This window comes from Alexandromys fortis, unplaced genomic scaffold (assembly GCF_014885135.2).
Source record: "Alexandromys fortis isolate MF-2015 unplaced genomic scaffold, M_Fortis_MF-2015_v1.1 scaffold_20, whole genome shotgun sequence".
In the NCBI taxonomy this organism is placed as follows: Eukaryota; Metazoa; Chordata; class Mammalia; order Rodentia; family Cricetidae; genus Alexandromys; species Alexandromys fortis.
In genome coordinates this window covers 6196328-6220995 of record NW_026067903.1, presented here as the reverse complement: position 1 = coordinate 6220995, position 24668 = coordinate 6196328, and the positions used below count along the sequence as shown (strand labels likewise).

General features: G+C 50.5%; 1 protein-coding gene across 1 annotated transcript in view; it reads right to left on the bottom strand.

Annotated features, from left to right (window-relative positions):
• Positions 1 to 24668, bottom strand: part of Fam178b (family with sequence similarity 178 member B) — a 126458-nt gene that overhangs the window by 23263 nt on the left and 78527 nt on the right. Inside the window, exons 9-12 of the mRNA XM_050134692.1 lie at positions 18512 to 18605; positions 17984 to 18160; positions 17678 to 17775; positions 1970 to 2057 (exon numbers count right to left, since the gene is read on the bottom strand). Coding sequence (XP_049990649.1) covers positions 1970 to 2057; positions 17678 to 17775; positions 17984 to 18160; positions 18512 to 18605 — 457 coding nt within the window. The remainder of the gene's footprint in view (positions 1 to 1969; positions 2058 to 17677; positions 17776 to 17983; positions 18161 to 18511; positions 18606 to 24668) is intronic.

Here is a 24668-nt window from a genome sequence, read left to right as displayed (position 1 = left end):
CCCGGCAGCCCTGCTGGGCTTCCCCTCATACTCCCTGCAGACAAACCACTAAGCGTTGAAATGCTCTCACCTTTGGGTCCCTGCTAACCCAGCTTCTGGGCGAGAGGTCCCAGGGAACTACCCTCCCTGGAGTCCTGATTTTCTTTCCTTCTTCTCTGTCAGTTCTCTATGGGGGCTTAGTGAGCTCATCTGGCCAAAGCCAATGCCTTCACAGCAGGCTTCCATAGCAGCCCTTGGGCAACCTGTCTGGTTGAATTTCAGCTGGCCCTGCTCCTGACTTCCTAACCTGTCTTCCCTTCTTCAGTGACCTCCCTGGTGGTGGCTTGCAGAGCACTCTGTCTTTGGTGACCCTGGCTGTCTCTTTATCCCATAAATTACATTGCCTTCCTGGTGTGGGCCAGGCCCTGGGCTAAGGGGCAAGGGAGAGCAAGTAGACACCACTGGTTCCCAACTCAGAGGCCCCAAATTCCGCCTGGGAACAGGGGTGTGGGGAAGACGATGCAGCAGACACCAAACAAGTAAGGGAGGGTGACAGGACCAGGAGGCCTCCTTGAGATGGCACCTCAGCCAGAGTAGGAATGGCAAGCTCCCGCCATGCTAGGGTGTATTCCAGGCTAAGGGGAAGTGTGGAGCTGAAGCCAGAATCAGGAGCCAGCCCCCTCCTTCCAACCAAACCAACTGACACTTTTCTTAGCTCCCTCACAAAGGCTTGCATTTGACTCTAGCTAGCTGGGGATGTGCTGGGCCTGGACGTGCCTTTGCCTGTGTACCTGGCCTCTTAAGTGTTGCTGAACCAGGCATTTGGGGGGGGGGGTGATGACGACACTACCCTGAAACTGCAAGAATGAATCCAGGGAGATCCCTAGTGGAAGCAAGAGGCTTTCAACTTCCCCATCCTATTCTTGGAGCCTCAAGAAGGCCATGGCCTCTGAGCTGAGAGGCAGGATCAGAGCTCCACAGAGAGAAGAGTCCGGGAAGAAGCCTGAACTCGTCCCTGCTGCCCCAGGGATGCCTAGCCCTGGAGTGGGGGACTCTGGTAGGAGCTTAAAAACTTAAAAGCGTTTCTTTCCATCTTTATTGTTCTTCTTTCATGGAACCAGGGTTTGGGAAGGGAAGAGTGGGAGGTTCCTAGGTGCTGGGAAGTGAGCTCTGGTCCTCTGTCCTGCAGAGCACGCTCTAGCTGCTGAGTCATCATTCTAGCCCTGTCAGTGTTCTTCAAAGATGTGGCCCCTGGAAGGGAGACCATGCCCCAGTGGACGGTCCCACATCAATGTTTATAAGGGCTATAAATGAAGTTAGGAGGGTAAGAATGGTCTAGGAAGTTTTAGGGCAAAAAGGAGGGGATCTGTTGCCTGTATGTATGGAATTCTCAAAGAATAAAAATATATTAAAACCAAACAAACAAAAAAAAATTTCAGACCAAAGCTGGGATGGTAGCACGTTTGTAATTCCAGCACTCTGAAGCTGAGGCAGGAGGATCTGGGAGACTAACAAAACAAAATGTTACAAAAGAAGCAGAAATAATAAATTTTATGATATCTATATTTTACCAAAATTCATAAACTGTAATGCAGGCTCCGTGTTCACAGATCTGGTCAATTCCTAGAGCCTAGGACAAGGCAGTTAGGCAAACTATTGTTTTTCAGAGTGGCAGAGTTAAAGTGTTGTGATTAAAGGAGTGAGCCGCCACACCAGCCTCACCCAGGCTGGTCTCTACTTCCCAGGCTCAAGGAATCTTCCTGTCTCAGCCTCCCCTGTAGCTGGAAACACAGCCTCACCAGCTGTTTTCTTGCCACGCTGATAACAGCCCCGGGCCTCACACAAGCTAGGCAAGGCTCTACCACACACTATCCCCCTAGCCCCAGGAAGCTGAGGTGTGGGGATGGTCTCTCTGATGACAGCTCAGGTTATGGGGAAGAGGGGTCATGGCCCACCAGAGGCCTTCCTGGTCCTGCTGAGGCAGACTCACCTGGGTTTTCTCTCCCCAGAGAGGAAGTGCCTCTTGCTGACCCAGCATCCGGGCAATAACCGTGAGGCTCAGTTGGCTTCGAAGTAGCCTGGGAGAGAAGAGCAAGAATCTCAGTGGGGTAGGCTGGAGGTCAGGGGGCCTCTGAACATTCTGGAAAGACAAGATGTCCAACAAGCAAGGATAATACGTTTTTCTTCGGAGCTGTAACCCCCTCAGATCTGTATGTATCTGTAGATCTTAATGGGTGAAAGGTCTTCTCCAAAGCGACCAACATTCCTTCCTTTGCGTAATAAACGCACACAGACTGCGACAACACCAGGTGTGTCTCGGTGACAGTGCATAGCGTGCCGGAGACCCTGGGGACTGGACCATAAACAAAGTAATAACTGAAGAAGAAAAATGCAATGACGGAAGGCATAAAACAACTAAGGAGGAAAATACGCAGATAGAGGGGAAAAGGCAACAGGAAGAAAAACACATTCCCTTCTCTGTTCCCTTTGTCCTGCCCAGTGCACTGCCTCTCAAATTTCAAAGGACTTCAAGCAGGGTGGCTGATTGGCCCCTTGAGACCAGGCTTTATTGTCTTTTTTTTTCTTTCTTTCTTTTCATCCACTTTTCAGAAAACTTTTCTTTGGGATTCCCCTCCTACCATCCTGAGGAGCCAGGCTCCTGGGATGCACCTGAGGGCCACTGGTCACTGAAGCAGCCTCTGGGTCTTGGCTGGACAGTTAAGAGAGTATAACTTCTGGGGCTGGAGAGATGGCTCAGAGGTTAAGAGCATTGCCTGCTCTTCCAAAGGTCCTGAGTTCAATTCCCAGCAAGCACATGGTGGCTCACAACCATCTGTAATGGGGTCTGGTGCCCTCTTCTGGCCTGCAAGCATACAGACAGAATATTGTATACATAATAAATATATTTAAAAAAAGAGAATATAACTTCTTGTGGGGCAGCTAATGTGACAGGCGTCACCTCTTATAGTGCTTACTGTCCTCCTGTCTCCCAGCTGGACAGCCTTCATGGAGGCCAGCAAAGAGAACAAGGGACAAAGAGCCCTGGGAATGCCCAGTTTCTAGCCCATTTGCTCCCTGAGCTGCTCGTGAGCCTGCACGGGTCTCCTGCTTCAGTCAGCCGAGCCGGGTGTCTGAGGCCAGCCGTAAGGCAATGCTTAGTCAGTGCTGACTCAGGACTGAGACATCTTCTAGTCAGGAATGAAGGCCCCGGTGGGCTTCAGATGTTAATGCTTGGGTCCTCAAGCACCTCGGAGAGTAAAGAAGGGAGGAAGAAACCAGAGGGTGGGGCTGAGAGTTGTCCTGGGACCTTTGAGACTAGGTGACAGGACAAACTTCTCCTCAGGTCAAACTCTCAAGCCACAGCTCTGTAATTAATCACCTGAGCCTTGCTGGGGAGATTGCAACATGTCGTTCCAGGTCTCTGCACACACTGGTCTGCAGGCAGCAGGCAGCCCCTTGAAAGGATTTATTTGTTTATTCTGACGAGGACAGAACCCAGAGCCTTACGCCAGGTGCCATGCCACAGAGTTTCATTCTCTTTTGTTTGTTGTGTTTTATTTTGTCTTGGTTTGTTTGAAGACAGGGTTTCTCTGTGGAGCCCTGGTTATTTTGGAACTAGCTCTGTCGACCAGACTGAAACTTAACTCACAGAAATCCGCCTGCCTCTGCTTCTCCAGTGCTGGGATTAAGGTTGTGCGCCTCCGTGGCCCGGCCAGAGTGCCATTCTTCTGGAGGGACTTGTCACTGCACTGTGCTAAGTAAACCCACTCAGAATGGAACCCAGCTGGCCCGCGAGGGTTACCGCCTTGAATCATGCCAGGGAGTAAAATGAAGAGAAGGGAAGCAGAGAAAGGCCTAGAGAGAAGCATGACGAGAACATGTGTCTGGGGTCGGACTCTTAGAGGAGAAGAGCTCACAGGTCATGGGACCCCTGTCGGTGCCCTCAGTCACATCTCTGGAAAGACATGAGGACCAGAAAGACCAGATGCAGGCCACAGCGGGCGCTAGGAATTGTCTCCTTAAGGAGGACTTCTGGAGGCAGGACGAAGCCTGGTCACTTCAGTGGGTAGTGCTGGCTCCAGAGCACTGTTCCCAGGGCCACACTTGCCTTAGCGATGGGAGTGCTGAGGCAGCCTCCACCCAGCGGAGAAGATTGTGATCAGCCTGGGGGCCTGAGCTCTGCGTGCTTTGTTGATTTTTCTTAAGTAACAGTCAAAAAAATCGGAAGAATCAACAAAGCCCGGGGTTCTTGGTTTAAAAGAAGAGCAGCAGGTGGTGCCGACACCTTCTGAAGGGCTCCAGTGGAAAGCACAAACGGCCACTCACTCGGAGTTGGGAGACCACGAGGTGCACACTTGCACACGTAGCTCACAGGAAGGGTCATGACCCCTTTGGAAAACTAAAGATTAACTGAGGACAGACCTACACCTGCTCCCGTGTAGACAGGTACGAGAGAGGTACTCACAGCAGAAGCACCCCGATAAACAGACAGACCGGTAGCTACATAACCACCTCCACATGTTCTCTTCACTCGGCTGTGGGGAAGATGGCAGCTACAGAAGGAAGTCAGTGTGAGAATTCATTTGTGTCAAGTCTGAAATGGAGTGCTGGAGGTCAGGGTCCTGGTGGCCCCGGGGTTTGCTCAAGCTGTCCTTTCTCTCCCAATCTGGGTGGTAGTTTCACGTGTCTGACTTGGGAAAACTCCACTGAGACATAGGCTCGGTGGTCTATTTGTACGCTGTAGTTCAACAAAGCTATTATACTAAAAGGAGATTCGGCTGGAAGGGGACTTGGTTTGTCAGATTTAGCAAATTAAAGTCTAGGCTGCCCTGTTAAAGCACAAATTTCAGATGAAGAATCTGTTTTTCTTTCTGTTTTAAAAGAACGCTGTGCTATGTGTTGTATTCGTATTGCATCTGGCAAATGAAGGGGAAACCAGCCAGCCATTCCGCCATTTTTGACTGGGAAGACGACAGACTTCCGCCTGGTTTTAGCCTTGACCTCTTTCTGCAGGGCTATGCTGAGGTCCTGGGGCTCCCCAGGACTCCAAGAGCTAGAGTGAGCACAGACAGGCAGCTGCCATCTGAGCAGACACAGGATGGTGAGTCAGAAGCCCCTATCCCTGCTCTTCCACGCCCCCCCCCCCATGCTCTGTCTGAAGCCCAGCTTCCTCCTCATCAAGGCCTCGACCCTCTGTGGCTTGCCTGTAGCTAGGACCTGTTTTCCAGCTGTTCCTGGGCTCTAGGATCCGGCAGCAGCTGGGCCCAGACACAGTGGGAGGTAAATGGCTCCTCCAAGCTGCCGCTGCTGTGCTACAAAACCTACTGCCAGAGTCAGGAGTGCTGCATCTGGGCTTCATTAATCCCCCTCACACACCAAGGCCCACAGAGGGTGGGGAGGGGCCGGCCAGAGAGAGGGCCAGAGCTGACAGGCCTCACAGCAGTACTGGGGGGGGGGGTTCCAGAGGGAAGGGGTGGGTGAGTGTGTGGGGTGTGATGGGGGTCACACCAGGGCTGTAATCTAGAAAAAACAAAAAAACAAAAAGCCCCAACAACAACAAAACAAAAAACCAAAAACAAAGAGCAGGCAACATTGAGGGGTGAGTGGATGTAAGGAACCCACATCTAAGAGCTGAGACCCCATGCTGGCGCTGCCTGTCTGTTGCCCACAGCCTTTCTGACACTCCTTCCTGAATTCCCAGTCCCGCAGAGAAACAGGGACAGGGGCCACTTTAAATTTGACAGACTACAAGTTTGAAAGGGAAAAAGCAGAGAGGACCCACCCAAAATGCCACCCCAGCTGTGCAGGGGGCAAGCAGAGAACCTTGGCCAGACTGTTGGGCTCTTTTTCTCCACAGAAATTGCCTAACCCCACCTGGCAAAGCTTTTCCAGAACTCAAACCAGGCAAGCAAAGAAAGATGCAGAAGCCCCTGGAGTCCTCCCAGCAGATGTCATATAAGGCGATGGGCTCCAGCACAGTGCTCAGACCAGGCCAGGCCAGTGCTGGCCTCTGGTCCGCCCACCTCCCAGAGGCCTGTAAGAACAGGACACTGGATCAGCACACAGACACACCCAGGGCACTAGAAAATCGGGAACAAGGTTTTCTAAACCTAGCCCAGAGGATTTGGGTACTTTGCTTCCTGTCTGCCTCTGTCTGGGCAGCTCTCACAAGGGACTGGGCGCCCTGCAAGAGCACCCAGGAAGGCAGAGTGTATGCCACTGTGATGTTAGGACAAGGGACATGAGCCAGCACAGCACCCCTCCACCCCCCAGTGCTCTGTCTTCACTCCCTCGGAAGGGAACCAGGCCCTGCTGAGGCTGAACTGCCCTAAAAGGCTACCAGGCATCTGGCCAAAGGCGTGAGCTGCCTTTTCCAGTGCGTCCAGGGCAGCCCAGGCTGCAACAGTCTTGGCCTGCTCCTCTAAGGGAATGCTGCCTGACACCTGGCTGTGTGCTGCCTGGCATGGCCTACATCTCCAGGGCCACACACACCTGTCAGACCACTGGCTCTTTAGTCCATGATGGGAATCATCTTTTTCTGATTTTTTTTTTCAAGACAGGGTTTCTCTGCATAGCCCTGGTTGTCCTGGAACTCCCTCTGTAGACTAGGCTGGTCTTGAACTCAGAGATCTGCCTGCCTCTGCCTCCTGAGTGCTGGGACTAAAGGCGTGTGGCACCTTTAATCAAAATAACTAGGTGGGAGCTATCTTGCATGTGAGTGTGCTTCCAAAGCAGGAAGAACCAGGGTTTGAGTGCAGCTGGTTGCACAATCTTTCCCAATGCTCATACTCCCACCCTGCCTGAGTCCGCAAGCCAGCGACCATCACGCAGCCTGGTTTTCCATTAGTGTTTGTATAATCCCATGGGGCTGAGGAGGAGGCATGCATGATGCAGACTGGAGGAGAGGGATACGGTAACCACTGACCGAGGAAAAGGATGGCCACACAGCCAGATGAAGCTACAACCACTCACATCGCCAGGGAGCTGGTCCCCAAGATGCCTGTGAGCACAGCACGCCAGTCTCGCAGGAATGCACTGCATGGGCCCATCTCCAGCAGCGTTCAGAAACAGGCGAAGAACCACTAAGTTGGAAGAACAGCAGGGAAGTGGTTTCCTCTGCAGAAGGAATGACCAGGTGACATTCTGTGCAGACACTGGGTCGTAGTGCACAGACGGCAAGTCCCTGAGCACCCACCTATGGCATGTGTCCTTTTCTTCATGCAGAATTACAAGTAAACGAAAAGGCACCTATAGGCAATGGACACTTAAGTCAGAGCCCTGGACTCAGGCATCATTCAAAGCTGTGGCCCTTCCCCTCAAGGGTTCAGTTTCCATCCCAGAAGCCAACATCTGCTGCCGAGCTGGTCCAGTCCACTCACTGGATAGACAAAGGAAGTTCTTCCTGCATTTTGCCAAAAATCTGCCCTTCTGGGACGCTGACCAGGCTTCTGGAGTCTGCTCTGGGAGCCGTCTGGCGAGTAGAGCTGTCCCCATCCTTGAAATCACTGGCTGTACTCAGATGGCTCTGCCTCCTGCAGGCCTGACTACCTCACTTTTCCATCTTTTTGACCATTCATTCTCCTTTGTGTCCGTGGACTGCCCTGGTTATCTGTGTTCCTTGTCAAGTGGGCCGCTGCTCGGAGGACGGGAGGCTGGTGCTCGTTTTCTTGGCAGTCAGCAGACTGAACCCATGTCCTTTGGCTTTTTTCTTTCACATGTCTTCTTGTCAAACCCCATTCATTTCTCAGACCCTGCTCTTAATCGTACAGCAGGGCCTCTTTTTCCAGCTTAGCCCTTCATTACCGTCGGCGGAGAGCTTCTGGAAACTTCAATTTGCTGTCAGTTATAGTCATGTTGTCTATGAATCTAGCCATTGTTCTGCTAAACGCCTCATTCAGGACCTTGGCTTTGCTCCATCCAGAAGCCCCACTAGTAAAGTTGGTGAACTAGGTGGCCACAGGAGGCTGCCCTGCAGGTGAACTCATCAGCCTGTGCTCCTATGCTGTCCCCAGGATGTGATGACAGCTTTATCAAATGCCCGAGGAATCTCCAGACAAGCATTCCACGGTCCCCTCCGGAAGCTCGTGCAGTGTGATGCATTCTAAGGACACCTAGACACCAGGTGTCCTTTCCGAAGTATATACTCACTCACTGCCCCTAGGAATGATGTTAAGGGAGCCTGCTTCCCAGATCCTCCCAAGGAAGGACCTGTACTGCAGGTGGTGTGTGTGTGTGTGTGTGTGTGTGTGTGTGTGTGTGTGTGTACGCACACACGTGTGCACGTGCTCCTTCCCCAGGGAGGGCAGAGGAACTGATCCTCCCTCCACACGGTCACGGCTGTCATATGTCACTTCCACACTGAGGCTTCAGTGCCCTCCAACCACTTCTGATTCCATATATAAAACCACTCTTCTTTCCACAAAGAAGACAGAAATGAGGAAGGCTGCAGTGTTGAAGCTTCACTATCAGTCTCAAAATAGCACTCCTCACTTCAAAGCCAACTGCGCAGGTGCAGGACCAGACTGTCTGGCGGCCCTTGGCAGTCTCCGGCAGTCCTGCCTCTGACCCAAGCTACCTGATTTGCTTTGTGCTCAGATTTCCAGTTCTACATCTTTCAAACCTAAGGTCATGGGGGAGCAGCGCTGAACTCCAGAGGTTCAGGGGCCTGTGCTGGCTAGACACTTCCCCTGTGCTCTTCCTGCCTTATCTGCACGAAGCTCAGTACAGGGTCTCCCAGCAGCCACAGCCACCTTGTCTTTAGAACTTGGGGCACAACACCCCATTGCCTCTGTGCGCCTTAAGGTGCTCATCTAGTAGCCAGAGGCATGCTGCCCAGCCTCAGGAGCACCGCCACCACCGGGGGTCTTTCTCATTCTCCTAGCTCAAGGCTCAACAAAGTCAGCTAACCAATAACCCCTGGGTGTGAGGGATGTCAGCCCTAACCAGTCAGAGAAGGGGGAAGGGAGCTTCGACCAGAAACTTTGAAGCAGATGCTCAGCATGAGTTCAGATGGCTGCAAAATTTTAGGATATGGCAGCTATGTGGGAGTGCATGGGGGGATCTGAAGGGGCACAGATAAGACTATGGGGGAGGCAGTATGGAAGAGTAAGCACAAAGACCCTGGAACACTAGGCTGGGTTGCTTGGTTGGTAGACCAAGGGGAAGGATTTTTTTTTCGTTTACATATATGAGTGTTAGGCCCGCATTTGTGTGTGTGCCTGGTTCTTAGAGGTCGGGAGACCTCCGATTCTGATACTGGAGTCACAGATGGCCATATGATACATGGAGTCACAGAGCTGCCATGTGGGTGCGGGGACACCAGACCTAGGTCCTTCTGCAGGAGCAGCAAGGGGTTTTAACTCTCGGCCATCTATCCAGGGCACCCATGCCCACTCTGAAAGGATCTTCAGCCAAGGCGGGAACTGACAGTTTATGGAAAGGAAGCTCACGTTCCAGCAGAGTGGCCGATGGGTTATTTGAAAGACAGTGGGACTGCCAGGAGGAGCTGCAGGTGCTGGAGCACAGCCTTCTCCAGAAAAGACAAAACTGTCAGGATCTCGAATTAGGGGTCTGGTGGGAGGGAAAGAGGTGGAATTGTAGGGCCAGGAGTGGGGAAACCTCAACAGTGGTCCTGGTCCTGTCACATCTGTGGACTCTGCTGAGGGCCTAGGGAAGGCTAGACAGCAACTTACAAGGTGGGAGCGTATAGGGGCCACGTGGTTTTAGGGCAGGTAAATGAATAAAAAAATAAAAATAAAAAGGAAAGGAAACATGACTGCTCCTAGGTATGGTGGAGGAGAAGGTTTCTGTAGATACATGGGAGAGTATATAGCCAGAGGCAGGACCAGACCGAGTTCTGTGGGGGGCGCGGGGTTGGGGGGGGTAAAGGAGAACCAGGTGCAGCAGCCAGGAGGACCAGAGTAAAAGGTAAAAGGCCAGGTAAACCAAAATGGTTGGGAGTATATAGGGAAGGAAAGCCCAGACCCCTGGGCTGGAGAGTTCAGGGTAGGGGATGGGGTATGCCAGTCAGGACGACCCTGTAACAGGTAGGGATGGAAGGATGCAGGGAGAACCTGGTGGCTAATATCCACTTTGATGTGCTAAATAAACTGTTCGTCCTCCGCTGCTTGTCCCAGGCTTGAAACCTAACAGAAAGTCTAAAGCAGAAGCAGGAAGGGATCGAACACTGTGGGCAAGGAACTGATGTAGAAACTGAGTGCTAGGTGGGGCTGAGAGCAGCAGAGGTGAGCGCAGCCGGAAGGACGAGGGGGTCAGAGAAAACGCCCAAACACCCGGGCACCCACGCGTGTCCCTGCTTTGGTCCCAATACTCAAATCTGCTGGTTGTGAAACTGCTTCCTTCCAGGCTGCCTGCATTTCTTCACCAGCTGCCTCCTTGGGGGGATCAGGGAGACTGAACTTCCTTGGTTGGCCACTTCAAACTGAAAAGATGCTGAGAGGATACTGGGGAGGGGAAGAGCCAGAATTCACTGGGCCAACAGACAGTAGGCAGCAGGGGTCCAAGGAAAAACCTCTCAGGAAAAGCCTGGCTGGGGGCTGATGTTGTCATCTCATTACAGCTGAGGAAGGAATCTAACCCACCCTCACCTCACCTCTGCCCCCCCAGACAGAGTTTCTCTGTGTAGCCCTGGCTGTCCTGGAACTCACTCTGTAGACCAGGCTGTCCTGGAACTCAGAGATCTGCCTGCCCCCACCACTGAGTACTGGGATTAAAGGTGTGCACCACCATAGCCCTTTGGATCTAACTCTTGGGAGTTGGGAGAAAGGCATATTCCCTCCAGTCGAGGGACACACAGTGAAGGGATTTCACCAACAGAGGAAGAATGGCCAAATTTGAGGACTCCTTAACAATAAATGAATAACCAACCATACAAAAAGACATAGCACCAGAGCAAAGATAAGAAAAACAAATGGCATTCACTTATTTCCCGTATTTACAGAAGATTTTTCACATTCTGATCCCTTTAAGGGCTGAGGAGACAAGACAGCTGTGCCAGCAGGTTGCCGCCACTCGTAGGAAGAGGGGACAGTTAACAAAGGTACCACCACATTTCAGCTGCAGAGAAAAAACAAAACAAAAAACCAAGTAAGGTCCCAGAGTGCCCCAGGAGGGGCTCATCTGGACAGCTTGAGTAGAGGAGGGTCTCTAACGTGGGGACAGGTGGGCGGAGCCTACCATGATTGAGAGTGGGCATCTCCAGGTAGTCAAAGAGGATGCTCACAGAGACCCACCTACCTCTGCCTCCCCAGTGTTGGGATTAAAGACATGGGTTTGAGTTAGATCCCCAGAGCCCACAGATGAAGGGACTCAAGTTGTTCTTGTGCACATGCGTGTACACACACACACTATAAATAAGTGTAAATAAAATGAAGAGATAAGAAACTGATTCTGTAAACCAGGCTGTGGAAACAAAAGCAAAAACAGGAAGGCCATCACATTTGGAAGAGAGGAACCCAAAAGATGAAGCTGCTCATGCTTATCTCAATACCTTGAGATTTGTCCCCTCCGGCAACGCTGCCACAGCATTTTACATAGATTTCTGTTTCAGTAGTTTGCTTGCTTGAGACAAGGTCTTGCTTCAAACTCACTAGGTAGCAAAGGCTAGCCCAGAACTCTATCCTCCAACTGTACTTTGCAAAAACTAGAATTACAGGGCTTTGACACCACACACGATCTTTTTTTGCTTGGCTTTGTGAGACAGGGTCTCAGGTAGGCCCGGTGGCCTTGAACTTCTGCCTCAGCTTCCCACGTGCTGGGATTATATAGACTAGTTCTCTCACCCTCAGTTTACCTAAAGTTGTATATCATTATAGCTGTTCTTCCCCAGTTAGCACTGATTGTTTCACGACCCTTTCTTCTAATACCTCCCCCCACAAACCACCATGTTTACAGGGCAAGTATTCTACCAACTTGGCCATATTCCAGGCCTCCAGGTCTACTCTTTCTTGTTTTTTTTTTTTTTTTTTTTTTTTTTTTGAGACAGGATCTCACTATATAGTCCTGGCTGGCCTGGTACTCACTCTACAGACCAGTTTGGCCTCAAACTGCCTGTCACTGCTTCCCCAGTGCTGGGATTATGATCACGAGCCTCCACTGGCTAGCCAAGTCTGCATGTTTGTGTGAATATGTGTATGTCTGTGTCTGGGGTAGTGCACAGCGACAAATGTTCCTGGAACTGGACTTCCAGGTGCTCGTGATGTGGGCTCTGGGAACTGAAGTCAGGTCCTCGGCAAGAATATCTGAACTCTTAACTCCTGAGCCATTGCTCCAGCCCCAGCGTGTACATTTTTAAGTCTACTCCATCCTGTCATATGGCCTTCCTGAGGAGGCATGAAGCAAACATGCACACTGTGAACCTGAGAGCTGAGCCTGTCTCTTCAAATCTTGTCAACACAGGCAAGAGGTCTCTTTCAGCTGTGGGCTGGTCTGCCGTCAGGGTGGGTTTTGTGACATGTTTAGTAAGCCTTCACCCACACCTCCATGGAAGCAGGCAGTCTAAGTGGGTCTCATCATCTCTCTCTCTCCTCCGAAGGCCACAGTGCAGCAGCATGCCTGGGATGTTTAATAAACAGTCACAGACAGCGAAGGAGGCGGGCCCTGGAGCCAGACGACATTAGTGTTCAGCAGAGACGTGCAGCCCTTGGCTGCCTTCATCATTCTGATGGGGTTCCTTCCAGTGGCAGCGAGGTTTGGCTCTGCACATGAGCATACGCTAGAGACCTTCGCTGAAGGCAGAATCCAGTGCCATCCAAGTGGGGTCACCTTCCCTGTGCTGATGTCCCTTCAAGAATCCCCCCCTTCCATTGGTCCCACTCCAGGTGGCTTCTTTGCCATCTGTTTTCATGGTTAAGGTAGCAGCTTCCTCACACTGTTGTGTGCACCCTGAAGTCTGGAGCACGGCTGGAGTGCTGAAAGCGCTGCACAAATCCGTGGGAGTGGAAGTCAGTGGGAGTTCTTGCTTTGTACTTAACCAATCAAGCAGATTCAGAGTGTGACAGCTTCCTCCTGGGGTCAGTCTGGGCACTGAGCCCAGCGGGGCTGCCCCCAGCAAGGGCAGAGCCAGGCCGCCAACAAGCTCCTGTGTCACCACCATTGCTGCGGCTCTAACTAAAGACCCACGGCAAGACGGGAAGGAGAATTAGAAGCTCTTTATGAGCCAGTTTGGAAGGCTTGCCAAAACATACCTCGAGGAGAAAAGAACCTGCAGGGAGCCTGTGCACACACAGGCACGGAGACTGGAGATGGCAGGCGGGTGGCGTGTGTCTGGGACATGCCATTCCTACTCACTCTTGGCACGACCTAAACTTGGTACTATCTGAATGCTCTATTTAGTAAAAAAAGTAAAATAAAATTTCTTTTTAAAAATTATTACTATAATTGTGTGTGTATGCAATTGGTGTCCAGAGATCAACTCTGGATATCTTCCTCAATTATTCTTTGCCTCTTTGCCTTATATTTTGAGAAAAGCTCTCTGTTCTAACTAGGTTTATTTTATTTTTTGGTTTTTTGGTTTTTCTCTATGTAACAGTCTTGGCTGATCTGGAACTCTCTTTGTAGACCAGGCTGGCTTCAAACTCACTGAGATCTGCCTACCCTCTGCTTCCCAAGTGCTAGGACCACCTGGCTCTAGTTAGGTTTCTATTGTTTTGATAAAGACCATGACCAAAAGCAGCTAGGGGAGGAAAAGGTTTATTTCAGCTTCCAAATCCTAGTACATCATGAAGGGCCGTCGTGACTTGACCTCAGGCGGAAACTTGGAGGCAAGAACTAAAGCAGAGACCAAGGAGAAGACGGCTTATGGGCCTGCTTTCCCTCCATCCGAGGCCACCTGTGCTGGGGTGGCACTACCCACAGAGCACTGGGTGCTCCCGCATAAGCCATAAATGAAGTAAGTGCTCCCCAGGTCAATCTGATGGGGGCATTTTTTTCTAAGGTGACTCTAGCCTGTGTCAAGTGGACAAAAACCTAACCAGGACAGTCTCTGACTGAATCCGGAGCTTGACAGTTGGGCTAGCTAGGTTGACTGGGCAAACGCCTGAGACATTCCTGCCTCTGTTTCAGCCTCCCAGTGTTGAGACTACAGCTATTATGTGTGGCCATGTCTGATTTTTACATGGGTGCGGGCATCCAAACTCAGGTTAGGGTCTCATGATTATATAACAAGACTTCACCTGTTGAACCATCTCTCTATTCAGCCTCCTCTCCTTTCCTCTCTTCTGTCCTTTCCTGTCCTCTCTTCCTCCCATTTCCTCTCCTCATGACACAGTCTCACACTATAGTTTAGATTGGCCTGGAATTCATCCTGTAGCTCAAGCTGCCTTTCCAATCCAACAGTCATCTGCCTCAGCCTCTCCAGCACTCAGGTTACAGGCCACTGTGCCCTGCTTTATTTAGGGTGTGTCTGTGGTTGGGGGAGGGGCAAGATCGCACTAAGTAGGCTGGGTTTACCTTGAACTCAAGATCTTCTTGCTTTAGCTCCCTGAGATTACAGGTGTCTGCCACCTCGGCCAGCTAATCTAAACAAACAACACTCATCCAAATGAGGAGCCCTCTTGTCGGCAAAACTTATGGCCTAGACACGTCCGTCTGAAATAAGGTGAAGGATGCTCCACTGCACTCCCAGCCATTCGAAAGCACTTGTCAGGGGCCTAGGAACACACGGGGAAGCTGCAAAGATGCCGGCTCCCCACATCAGTGCCGGAAGAATGATCACAGGCATGGATTTGGGATATGACAATACCTTCAAGTCTATTGGGAAATGATGGATTATTAATATAATAAATTGGCATTGTATCCACACTCTTTTTCAGGGGTAGGGGAATTCCACAGGAAAAGCAGATTCTGGGTGGAATTAAGAGATACTAGGAACAAAGTACAGAAAAATAATTTACTAAAGTCAGTACTGAAAGAAAAGAAAATAGCTCCTCCTCCTCATTTTGTTTTGTTTGTTTTTTGTTTTTTTGGGTTTTTCGAGACAGGGTTTCTCTGTGGCTTTGGAGCCTGTCCTGGAACTAGCTCTTGTAGACCAGGCTGGTCTCAAACTCACAGAGATCCGCCTGCCTCTGCCTCCCGAGTACTGGGATTAAAGGTGTGCGCCACCACCGCCCGGCTTCCTTTTGGTTTTTTGAGACAGAGTTTCTCTGTATAACAGCTCTGGCTGTCCTGGAACTTGCTTTGTAGACCAGATTGGCCTCAAACTCATAGAGATCTGCCTGCCTCTGTCTCCTGAGTGCTGGGATTAACAGTGTGCGCCACCACCTCCTGGCTGAGAATAGCTCTTCTCTCTTTGTGTGTGTGTGTGTGTGTGTATATGTGTGGTTTCAGGCAAGGCCTACCTAGTCAAGATGCAAAGATTACGTCATACAGTAACCCAGGCAGGGTTTTGTACTGTCCACACCTATTTCCTGCAGCTCTAAGTTATTTATGGGCTGGGCATGGTAGTCCATACCTGCCATCTCAGCCAGTACTCAGGAGGCTGAGGCAAGTTCTATGCCAGCCTGGGCTACACTGCAAGATCCTGTCTCAAAGAACAAAATGACAACAACAACCAATTTCTAAAAACGGCCTAGAAAGACGATCGCTGGGTAAAGGTGCCTGCCTCCAAGCCTGATGACCTGAATTTGACCCCCGGTCCCGTATGGGAAAGGGAGAGAGAGCTGCCTCTCATAAACTGTCCTCTGTCTGACACACGTGCTGCAGCGCACGTGTGTACACAGGTACATAAAATAAGTAAATGTAACAAAAACTAAAAACAGTGCTGGAGAGATGGCTCAGAGGTAAAGAACACTTGCTGTTCTTGCAGAGGACTTGGCTTTGATTCCCAGTACTCAAATGACAGCTCACAACTCTTTGTAACTCCAGTTCCATGGGATCAAACACCCTCTTCTGGCTTCCTTGGGCACCAGGCACACATGTGGTTCAGAGACACACATGCAGGCAAAAACACACATAAAATAAAAGTAAATTTGTTTGTTTTTGTTTTGCTTTCAAGACAGGGTCCCTCTGTCTTGGCTGTCCTGGAATTCGCTTTGTTGACCAGGCTGACTTTAAACTCATAGAGATCTGCTTACCTCTACCTCCTACGAGCTGGAATTAAAGGTGTGTGTAACCACCACCAAACAAAACTAGATTTTAATAAATTACAAAACAACTTTCCAAAAAGGACAATTTACAACCTTAGGAGAAAACACATTGTAACAAATAGGAAAAGTAACTTGTAAATCAATGTAGTTAAGAAGATAAATTGCCTGATAGAAAGATGAGTAAGGAAGCCCAGAAGGAAATGCACAGTAAGGGACCACAAGCAGCCAATAGAGGGGAGGAGCGGCTCAATTCCACTGGCGATCAGGGAGTGAAAATTAAAAACATGGGTTGACATTTTCTGCTCATCAGATTGACTGCAACTTAAAGTTGAAGCTGAGAATATGCAGCGTTAATGAGTGTGTGGAGGGCATTCATTTTCATAACTGCTTAGCAGTATTAGCAACCGCTCCATCTGTTTTTTGCTGGTGTCTGTCAGGCTGAGAGGAACAGCTAAGGCTGCCTCTGCTACCTTCCAGGTATCATGGGGTGCAATGAGGTTTGTTGGCGGGGGTGGGGGGGCGATTGCTTTAAAATGACCCAGACAGAGCAATGGCTGTCATGAAGCTGACACTGAGACGCAACCAAAGGGGAGGATTTAGAGTTCTGAAGGCCGCAAATCCAGGTTTAAGTATGAAAGGCGAGAAAGGGAGCAGCTCTCCGGAGCAGATGTGCTATGGGGGATGGCAGAAATTCCAGAGGTCTGGGCTGAGTGGACAGGGGCATCCTGGGGTATGGAGAGAGTCTCCCTGTCAAGTCTGGGCAGAGTCAGTGAAGAACCTGAAGCTGAACCAGCGTGGCTGCGGCTGTGGCTGACCCGCCAAGACAGTCAAGGACGTCTGCTGGATGGGCCTGTGCTGTGAGGTGGCCTCAAGTCCCAAAGGACTGACTCTTGGGAGGTCACAGGACACCCACAGAGGACGACTGTCAAGTGCCTATAAGGACACAGGCAGGGCACTCCTTGTGGCTGTGAGCAGGGAGCAGAAGGAATGCAGAGATGAGAAGAGACAAGGCCGAGTCCAGCCAACAGGTATGATCTCCTGGGCTGAGTCTGTCTGCTCCACTCATTCATCATTCCAAAAGAATTTTACAAAACACGGACAGGCTGCCAGGCACAGGCTGAGATTTGGGGCGATATGGCAGGGATCCCGACAAGGCACCTGCTCTGGAGGTGATTTGGAGGGAAGAGGGAGTCCAGGAAGGGAAATAAACAGTAAGATAATCTCTGGCAGAGAACTGCCGGGAGAGAATAAAATGGCGATGAATTAAGAGTGGAGTGGGCGCGGGAAGAGGAGAGAGGGGCGAGCAGCTGATGTCACCCAGCAAGAAAAGGCAGGGAGGGAGCCCCAAAGAAAGTAGGCGGGCACTGCAGGCAGAGGGTAATTGCATAAGACAGTGTTGTGCTAATAAGATCATGTTAAGAAAATTAGGCTTTTTCATTTGTAAAGAACTCACTAGTGAATTCTATTTTTAGTTCTTCCTCTGAGAGTTTGCAAATATTTGTTTGTTGGGGCTGCTGGGGAAGATCCTAGGTCCTTGAAGAACCTTTTGGGGATGAGCATCAGGGGAGGAACCAGTGCTGTTGAGAAGCACCCACCTGCCACGGGGAGTCACGTCCAGAAAGAACTGCACAAGCGCCAGGAGGTTGTGGTGGTGGTCGGAGACCCAGCTGAGGGAGCAGCACAGTGCCTGGAGCTGTGGGGACAGAGGCTCCCTGTGGGCTCGGGGGAAGGCTGCCTTCACCTCTGCCCTGCTGCCCAGTGAACTCAGGGGAGCAAAGGGAATCACGAGGCCACAGACCCCTGAAAAAGCTGCAAGTGGTGCCCTCCCCATGTAGGGTACGCTAGGGGCAAGACAGTTCAGGGTACGCTAGGGGCAAGACAGCTCAGGGAAAGAGTGGTACCTTTCCCGGCCACTCTTGGATGTTTTCCAGCAGTAGGAGCAGGAGTTGCTGGAGATCAGTCTTGGGCAGCAGGCGCAAGCCCACATCCAGGCCTGCGCGACACAGCAGCTCCATCAGGCTCAAAATGCTGGTGTCCGTGTAGGACCTCGGCTGGACTAGGAAACACAGGATCAGGAACTGAAAGGAGAGAGAACCAGGATGGGGCAGGGGTACATGGAATGAGGGAACGGCCAACAGGAAACAGAGTGAGGGATGAGGAGGGGACTCAGAGTGAGAGAAGGGACTGTGGGACCTGTTCCCTGGTGACCAGTGGGGAACCTTCTCTGTACACTTCTTTGGCCATGCTGGCCGTCACAGGCGGATTGCAGGCTTTCAGTAGCATGGGTACCGGGGCCACCACTGAGCCTACAGTGGTGCTGAGCTGGTTCACTGCAGGCACCTGATGATGCTGCCCAGCTAAACTGCTGAGTAGGGCTGGGTTGCACCCCAACACTTGGTGGAGAGGCAGGAAAGGAAAGTTTGGCTCACCTTGTAGATGTAGCTCAGCTTAATGTCCAAGGCTACTTCCTGGGGAGGGTCCTGTGTCTCCTGCCAGCCCAGGCTGGCCTCACTCTCAAGCACTCTGACATAAAGCAGAGACAGTTATCAGTCTACATGACGGGGGAGGGGGAGTAATCGAGGAGGTGAACCAGGAGAAAGAGGCAAAGTGGAGCAGAGAACGCACAGAGGCCCCATTGTCCAAGGCCACTGTCACTGTGTGTCCCAGCATCATGGCTAGGAGAGACCTTTTCCTCCCCCAAGGAGAGGCTTAAAAACATTTATTATGGTTGGGCAGTGGTGGTGCACACCTTTAATCCCAGCACTCGGGAGGCAGAGTCAGGCTAATCTTCATTTATTCCAAGCCAGCCTGGTCTACAAAGTGAGTTCCAAGGCAGTCAGGGCTACACAGAGAAATCTGTCTCAAAAACAACAAAACAGCAACACATAAAACACAAACAAACATAAAAAAACATTTATTATGCCACTGAGATTCTGATCCAGGGGCAGGCAGCTGTGGGTGCTTCTGTGGGTCACGTTCAAGATGCTGGGTGGAACTACCTTCATGTCAGGCTTGCCCAAGCTGGGAACCTGTCTCTCAATTTACCCTTGCAACCCTGGATTGGGAAGATCCTGGTCCCTTGCCCCATGGGGCTTCTCAACATGGTGTCTGGATTCCTCCCCCAGAGTTGGAGGGAAGTACACTTACGACATCTGTGCCTTTCAGACCTGATCTTAAGATGACATTCCATTGTTCCTGCTGATTTCTAACAGCCACACAGGCCACCCTGACTTGGTGTGGGTGGGGACTACACAAGAGCATGGGGGAGAGAACACCACTGAGTGGTGGTCACTGGGTAACCACATTCAGAGGTCTCCGGCTTCAGCATTCTGGGACCTCTGATCCCCCTAACAATCTCCTACAAAACCCATCTTTGCCTGTTCAATAATGCTACCCACTACATGGTAAGAATCACACGGTAACTCACAAGCAGGTTCGGCAAGTGAGACAAAAATCAGAACAAAGCTAATCCCTGCACACCCCCACCAAAGGCTGGAGTTACTTTGCATCTAATAAGTTATCTATGAACAAGCCCAGTGTGGCCAGGCCCTCCACTGATGGGGCGGATCTACTCAAGCACTGAGTTAGCCCAGAGTCACACACAGGCAGTGCAGAGCTGCTCCCAGCAAAGATGGGGTGGCATGAGTGGGGAGCCCTGCACACGTCCTGGATGACTCAATTATTCTCTTCCAGATTTCATGCCAAATGTACATCAGCCACTTCAGGTCAGGTAAGTAGGTTTCATTCAGGTAACCCCTCTGCCGTCTCATTCACTTTTCCATTGTATTTTGAGACAGGGGTCTCAGCTATTCCAGGTTAGTCTCAAGCTCACTATGTAGCCAAGGATGATCGTGAGCTTCTGATCCTCTTCCTCCTGAGTGTTGTGTGGAGCTGGGGCTCAAACCCAGGGCTTCACTCAGTGGGCCCTCGACGCCTGCAGATGCTGAGGGTGACATTGATGCTGTTGCAGTTTCAGGCTCTAGCATGGTTGCTCTGGCCCTGGGCACTGGCAGGCACCACTATGCAGCTTCAGCAAGTTTCATTTATCTTCACTTTTTGGCCCTGGCATATCAGAGGGGCAAGGGATCTGTCGCCTACATCTTGGGAAGTTGGTGCCAAGCAGCCAAAGTCAGTGGTGGGGAAGCTGGAGCTGCGCTCAGCCTTTCTTTGGGTTCTTAGCATTTATTAGGACCAGAGAATGGGTGAGGCTGGAGTTTGCACATCTGGGTGTATACTGGGCCCGCGCCAACATGTGAGTGGGTGTCTTGGTTCGTACCAGCCTGGGAGCAGGCACTGGATGCAAGCAGGGTGGGCATGTTTTCAGATGTGCACAAAGACTCCGGCAGCCGTGCGCTGCTACAGAGAAGCAGGCTTCCAGACAGTGTGACGCTGCCAAGGGAGAAGGAGCAAAGAACGTGTGAGCTGGCGACATGTCTTTTTAGAACTGTCTGAGGAAACGAAGTGTGGCTGTGACAAAGCCCTCTCCTCCTTGGGAAGGGATGCCAGACTTCTCGAGTAGAGCTACCTTCTCTTGTGAGTGCCAGATACTTCCCTGCCCTTCTCTTTCTGGACAGCAAAGTCACGAGGGCCCTTCCCCACTGCTGGCATCTCTAACTGCTATTGTGAGTGTGGTTTATTTACATAGCTGGCAGTGTTGTGTAATGACCAGGGCCTCCTGCATGCTAGGCAAGGACTTGACCCTGGAATGATATCCTGCTAGTGCTATTCCAGATGTAGAATTGGCTGATTCCCACGCCTTCACCTAGTCAGGCCAGGGGGCACCAGGAATTTAAGGCCCATCAGTTCCCATTCTTGCAGCCTGAACTCAGCAGTTGAGGAGTGAGCTCCACAGTCAGCTTCTTCCCCAATCACGAATGAGCACTCACTGCCTCCCTTAACGGCCTGGAGTCTGAGTCTCAGCCACACTGTTTTAGACTAATACCAATTTACCTCAAAAAAAAAAAAAAAGCTGGCCATCAAAGAACCTACATATGGAGTTTGTTTTTATTGTGCTAAGTTAGTCACTGGGGAAAAAAAAAAACTGCCTTTGCTTTGACTGCTGATATTATGATATCCAAATTGAACAAACAGAACACAAAAGAAGGCCACTGCCACACTTTGCCAAGACAAGGTAGAGCAGTCTTCAAAAGTTCCTACTTCTTCTGGGTGGTGGTGGCACACACTTTTAATCCCAGCACTTGGGAGGCAGAGGCAGGTGGATCTCTGTGAGTTTGAGGCCAGATTGGCCTATAGAGTGAGTTCCAGAGCAGCCAGGGCTGTTACACAGAGAAACCCTGTCTTGAAAAACCAAAATCTACACGCCAAAGATGGATGCCCCAACACTGCAGAAGAACCTTGGGCGACTGCTCAGGCAGCAGCTGTCTCTGGCATTTCTATAGTTTTGTTTGCTCTGCACTTCTGTTTACTTAAGTAATACTACATCCTTCTCAGTTCTCTGATGGAGTTGAAGACGAGATTGTTATAGTTACATTTTTTTCTTGTTACCAAATTCAGAAAAAAATTTACATAAGAGATATAAAATTTATAAGGTTGAAAAACATAAAAGCTTAAGTTGTTTATGCAAGATGTTTGAAGGTCTAAAAAGTTATTTTAAAATGGTAATACAAGTTATGATAGAAAGTGGTTTAGGTATAAAACTCTGGACTCACTAAGTTAGGATAGATAACAGATTACTTTCTCTGACCTTCCCAAATACATATGGACTGGATATTGTAAGTATATTCTTACCTGATAATTGTTTGTATTGTATGTAGTCTTACTATGCTAGAGTTAAAACCTCTTTTTATTTAGACAAAAAGGGGGAAATGCGTCAGGCAGTGGTAGCACATGCCTTTAATCCCAGCACTCAGGAGGCAAAGGCAGGCGGATCTCTGTGAGTTCAAGGCCAGCCTGCTCTACAGAGTGAGTTCTAGGATAGGCTCCAAAGCTGCAGAGAAACCCTGTATTGAAAAAAAGGGGGGGGGATAATATTGTGGGATAATGTTTGTACACCGTATGAAGGTGTATTGCTGAGATTGGTGTAATAAAAAGCTAAACGGCCAGTAGCTAGGCAGGAGGTATAGGCAGGATTTCCTGGGAGTGAATGGAAGTAGATGAATCTAGGTACACAAGAGACGCCAGGAGACACAGAAGCAGCAAGATGGGCAGTTTATGACAGAACACTGATGAATAGAAATGGGTTAATTTAAATTATAAGTACAGGTTAAAAACAAGCCTAAGCTAAGGCCAAGCTTTCATAATTAATAATGTCTCCTTATTGTTATTTGGGAGTTGGCTGGCAGGAAAGAGACTTATTACAATGTAGCATTAAGCAGTGAACACTGCCACAGTTTGTACAAACTGGACTTAGTTGATATCTCCTTAAATGAGAAGCAGTGCTCTCTGAACCCATGAGGTGTGTGTATGTATGCGCATTACTCCTGGATCCAATCACACTACTGAAGGTAGTTACCACTACCCCAGTGTGGGACAGGATGTTCTTCCGGGGTATTGTCATTTATGTACCTGCTGGTGTCTGAAGAGGGTGTCCTGTCTGAGAACCAAGTGGGCCATGACTCCTGACTCCACAAAACAGCACTAGAATGCTCTTGAAGGGGCAGACCCATATATCCAGGCAATCCTTTGGCTGGCCTTTTGTTACAGTTTGGATAAGAAATGCCCCCAAAGGATCCTATGTTGAAGGTTCAGTCGCTTCATGAACTAGTGAGCTCCTAGCGGAGTGGACTGTTAACAGATGAGGTGCGGCTGCAGGAAGCACCCATGGGGGCGTGATTTTCAAGGGCACAGTTGTCCCCTCCACGGCTGAGCAGGTCCTCCACCAGCCCCTACACCGTGCCATGAAAGCAGTGAAGACAGCTGACCCCAGACAGAACCCCCTGAAATGGTGAGCTTGCAGACATCTGCCCTCCTCCCTTAGGTGGTTTCTGTCAAACACACTGACAGCTTTGTGGTCAAGAGGCAGCGCTGAGGATCACAGCTACCTAAGAGCCTTCCTGCTGTTCCCAGGGCAGAGGAGACAGCCCAGCCTTTGCTGCAGTGTGGGCCCAGCCCCTTGCAAAGATGCTGAAAATCTCTAACTCCTGCTGCTCATCTATCTTCACACACTGGCCTCTCTTCTGCCCTGCCATTCCCCAAATCCTCCCACTTTTTGGACCTGTGATTTGCATGGTGCAGCTGCCAAAGGGCTGCGCCTTTCTAAGAGGAAGTCTGTGTGTGTCTGAGTTGCGTACCTTGCCTGCAGGGGTGGCGCGTGTGTGCGCATGTGTGTGCATGAGTGTGCACTTGTGTGAATGCATTGGGAGACAGTCAATGGCCTCCTCTCATCACTCCTACCTTGCTTTCTAGTCACTGAACCTGGGTCTCATCGTTTCAGCTAGACTGGTTGACCAGCAAGCTCCTGCCAGCTTTTGTCCCTCTCTCCCAGAGCGTGCCTCACTTCCCGTTGTTCTTGGAACCCAAACTCAGGCCCTCATGCTCCCACAGCAAGCGCTTTACCAACAGAGCCGGCTCTCCAGCCCTGTCAGGAAATCGTGACGCACATTTCAGAAGAGAGATGGTGACAGAAACCTGAGGTTAGGAACAAACAGCGCAAAACATGGCTTTCTCACAGCAACTAGAGGGACAGGCAGTCGTGCACTGTGTGCAGAGGCCTTTCAGTCCTTATTTCAGCCTGAGCTGTTATGAGACTCTGGGGATACCACCAGAGGTGGCCCACAAAGAGCCATAGGTAGTCATGTGGGTAGAATAAGGATAAGAAAAACCCAGAGTGAACAAACGGCACAATGCCAGCATCTAAGAGTGGCCAAGAACCAGGACGGACAGGACCATGGGACAGAGGTGGCCTGCTCTAGCATTTGTCTTGTCTGTTCCTCAAGATGTTGTGCCCTTGGTGAAGGGGTGATGGAACTATCTGGATGCTTCCCAAATACTTTGCAGGAGTTGTCTTTCAGCTCAATGATGGTATCTGGAGCGCTCTCAAATGTAGCAGCCACTTTACAGCAACCCAAGAAACAGCCCTGAGCATCCATCTTCAGCACCCACCTGCTCCAGGGAAGAGGAAGGAAGAAGAATCAATGGATGCAGAAAAATCTCCAGTCTCAGGGGCTTGGCAGGGACTCAGGTCTGCTCTTACAAGTCACAAGCAAGAAAAATGCTCTGGTGGCCATTGATGGGTCCTCCAGGCCCACTCTGAATCCTCCCTGGGCAAGAGGGTTAATGGTTATGCCAATGTCCGGGGCCCATTAGAGGAGGGGGGGTTGAAAGGCATGCCTAGGAGTGAGACCATGTGGCACATCAACTCCCCTCTTCCAATTTGGGTCTTCACTGTCCCTGGCCAAGCTCAAGTGTGTGCGCTAACGTTTGTGTGCACAGATGATTGGGGACGAGTTTACAGGCACAGCCTGGAGGCTTCTGGGAAGAGCAGAGTCTCCAGTGTATCTCCAATCTCCCAGGTGGGCTCTGTGTGTCACAAGTGGCTTCTTGATCTCCTCCACTCCAGGCTCTCTGGCATGCTTTGCTTTTCCCGAGTGTAATTCGAATCCCCCCACTCATCCAAGACACAGTAGG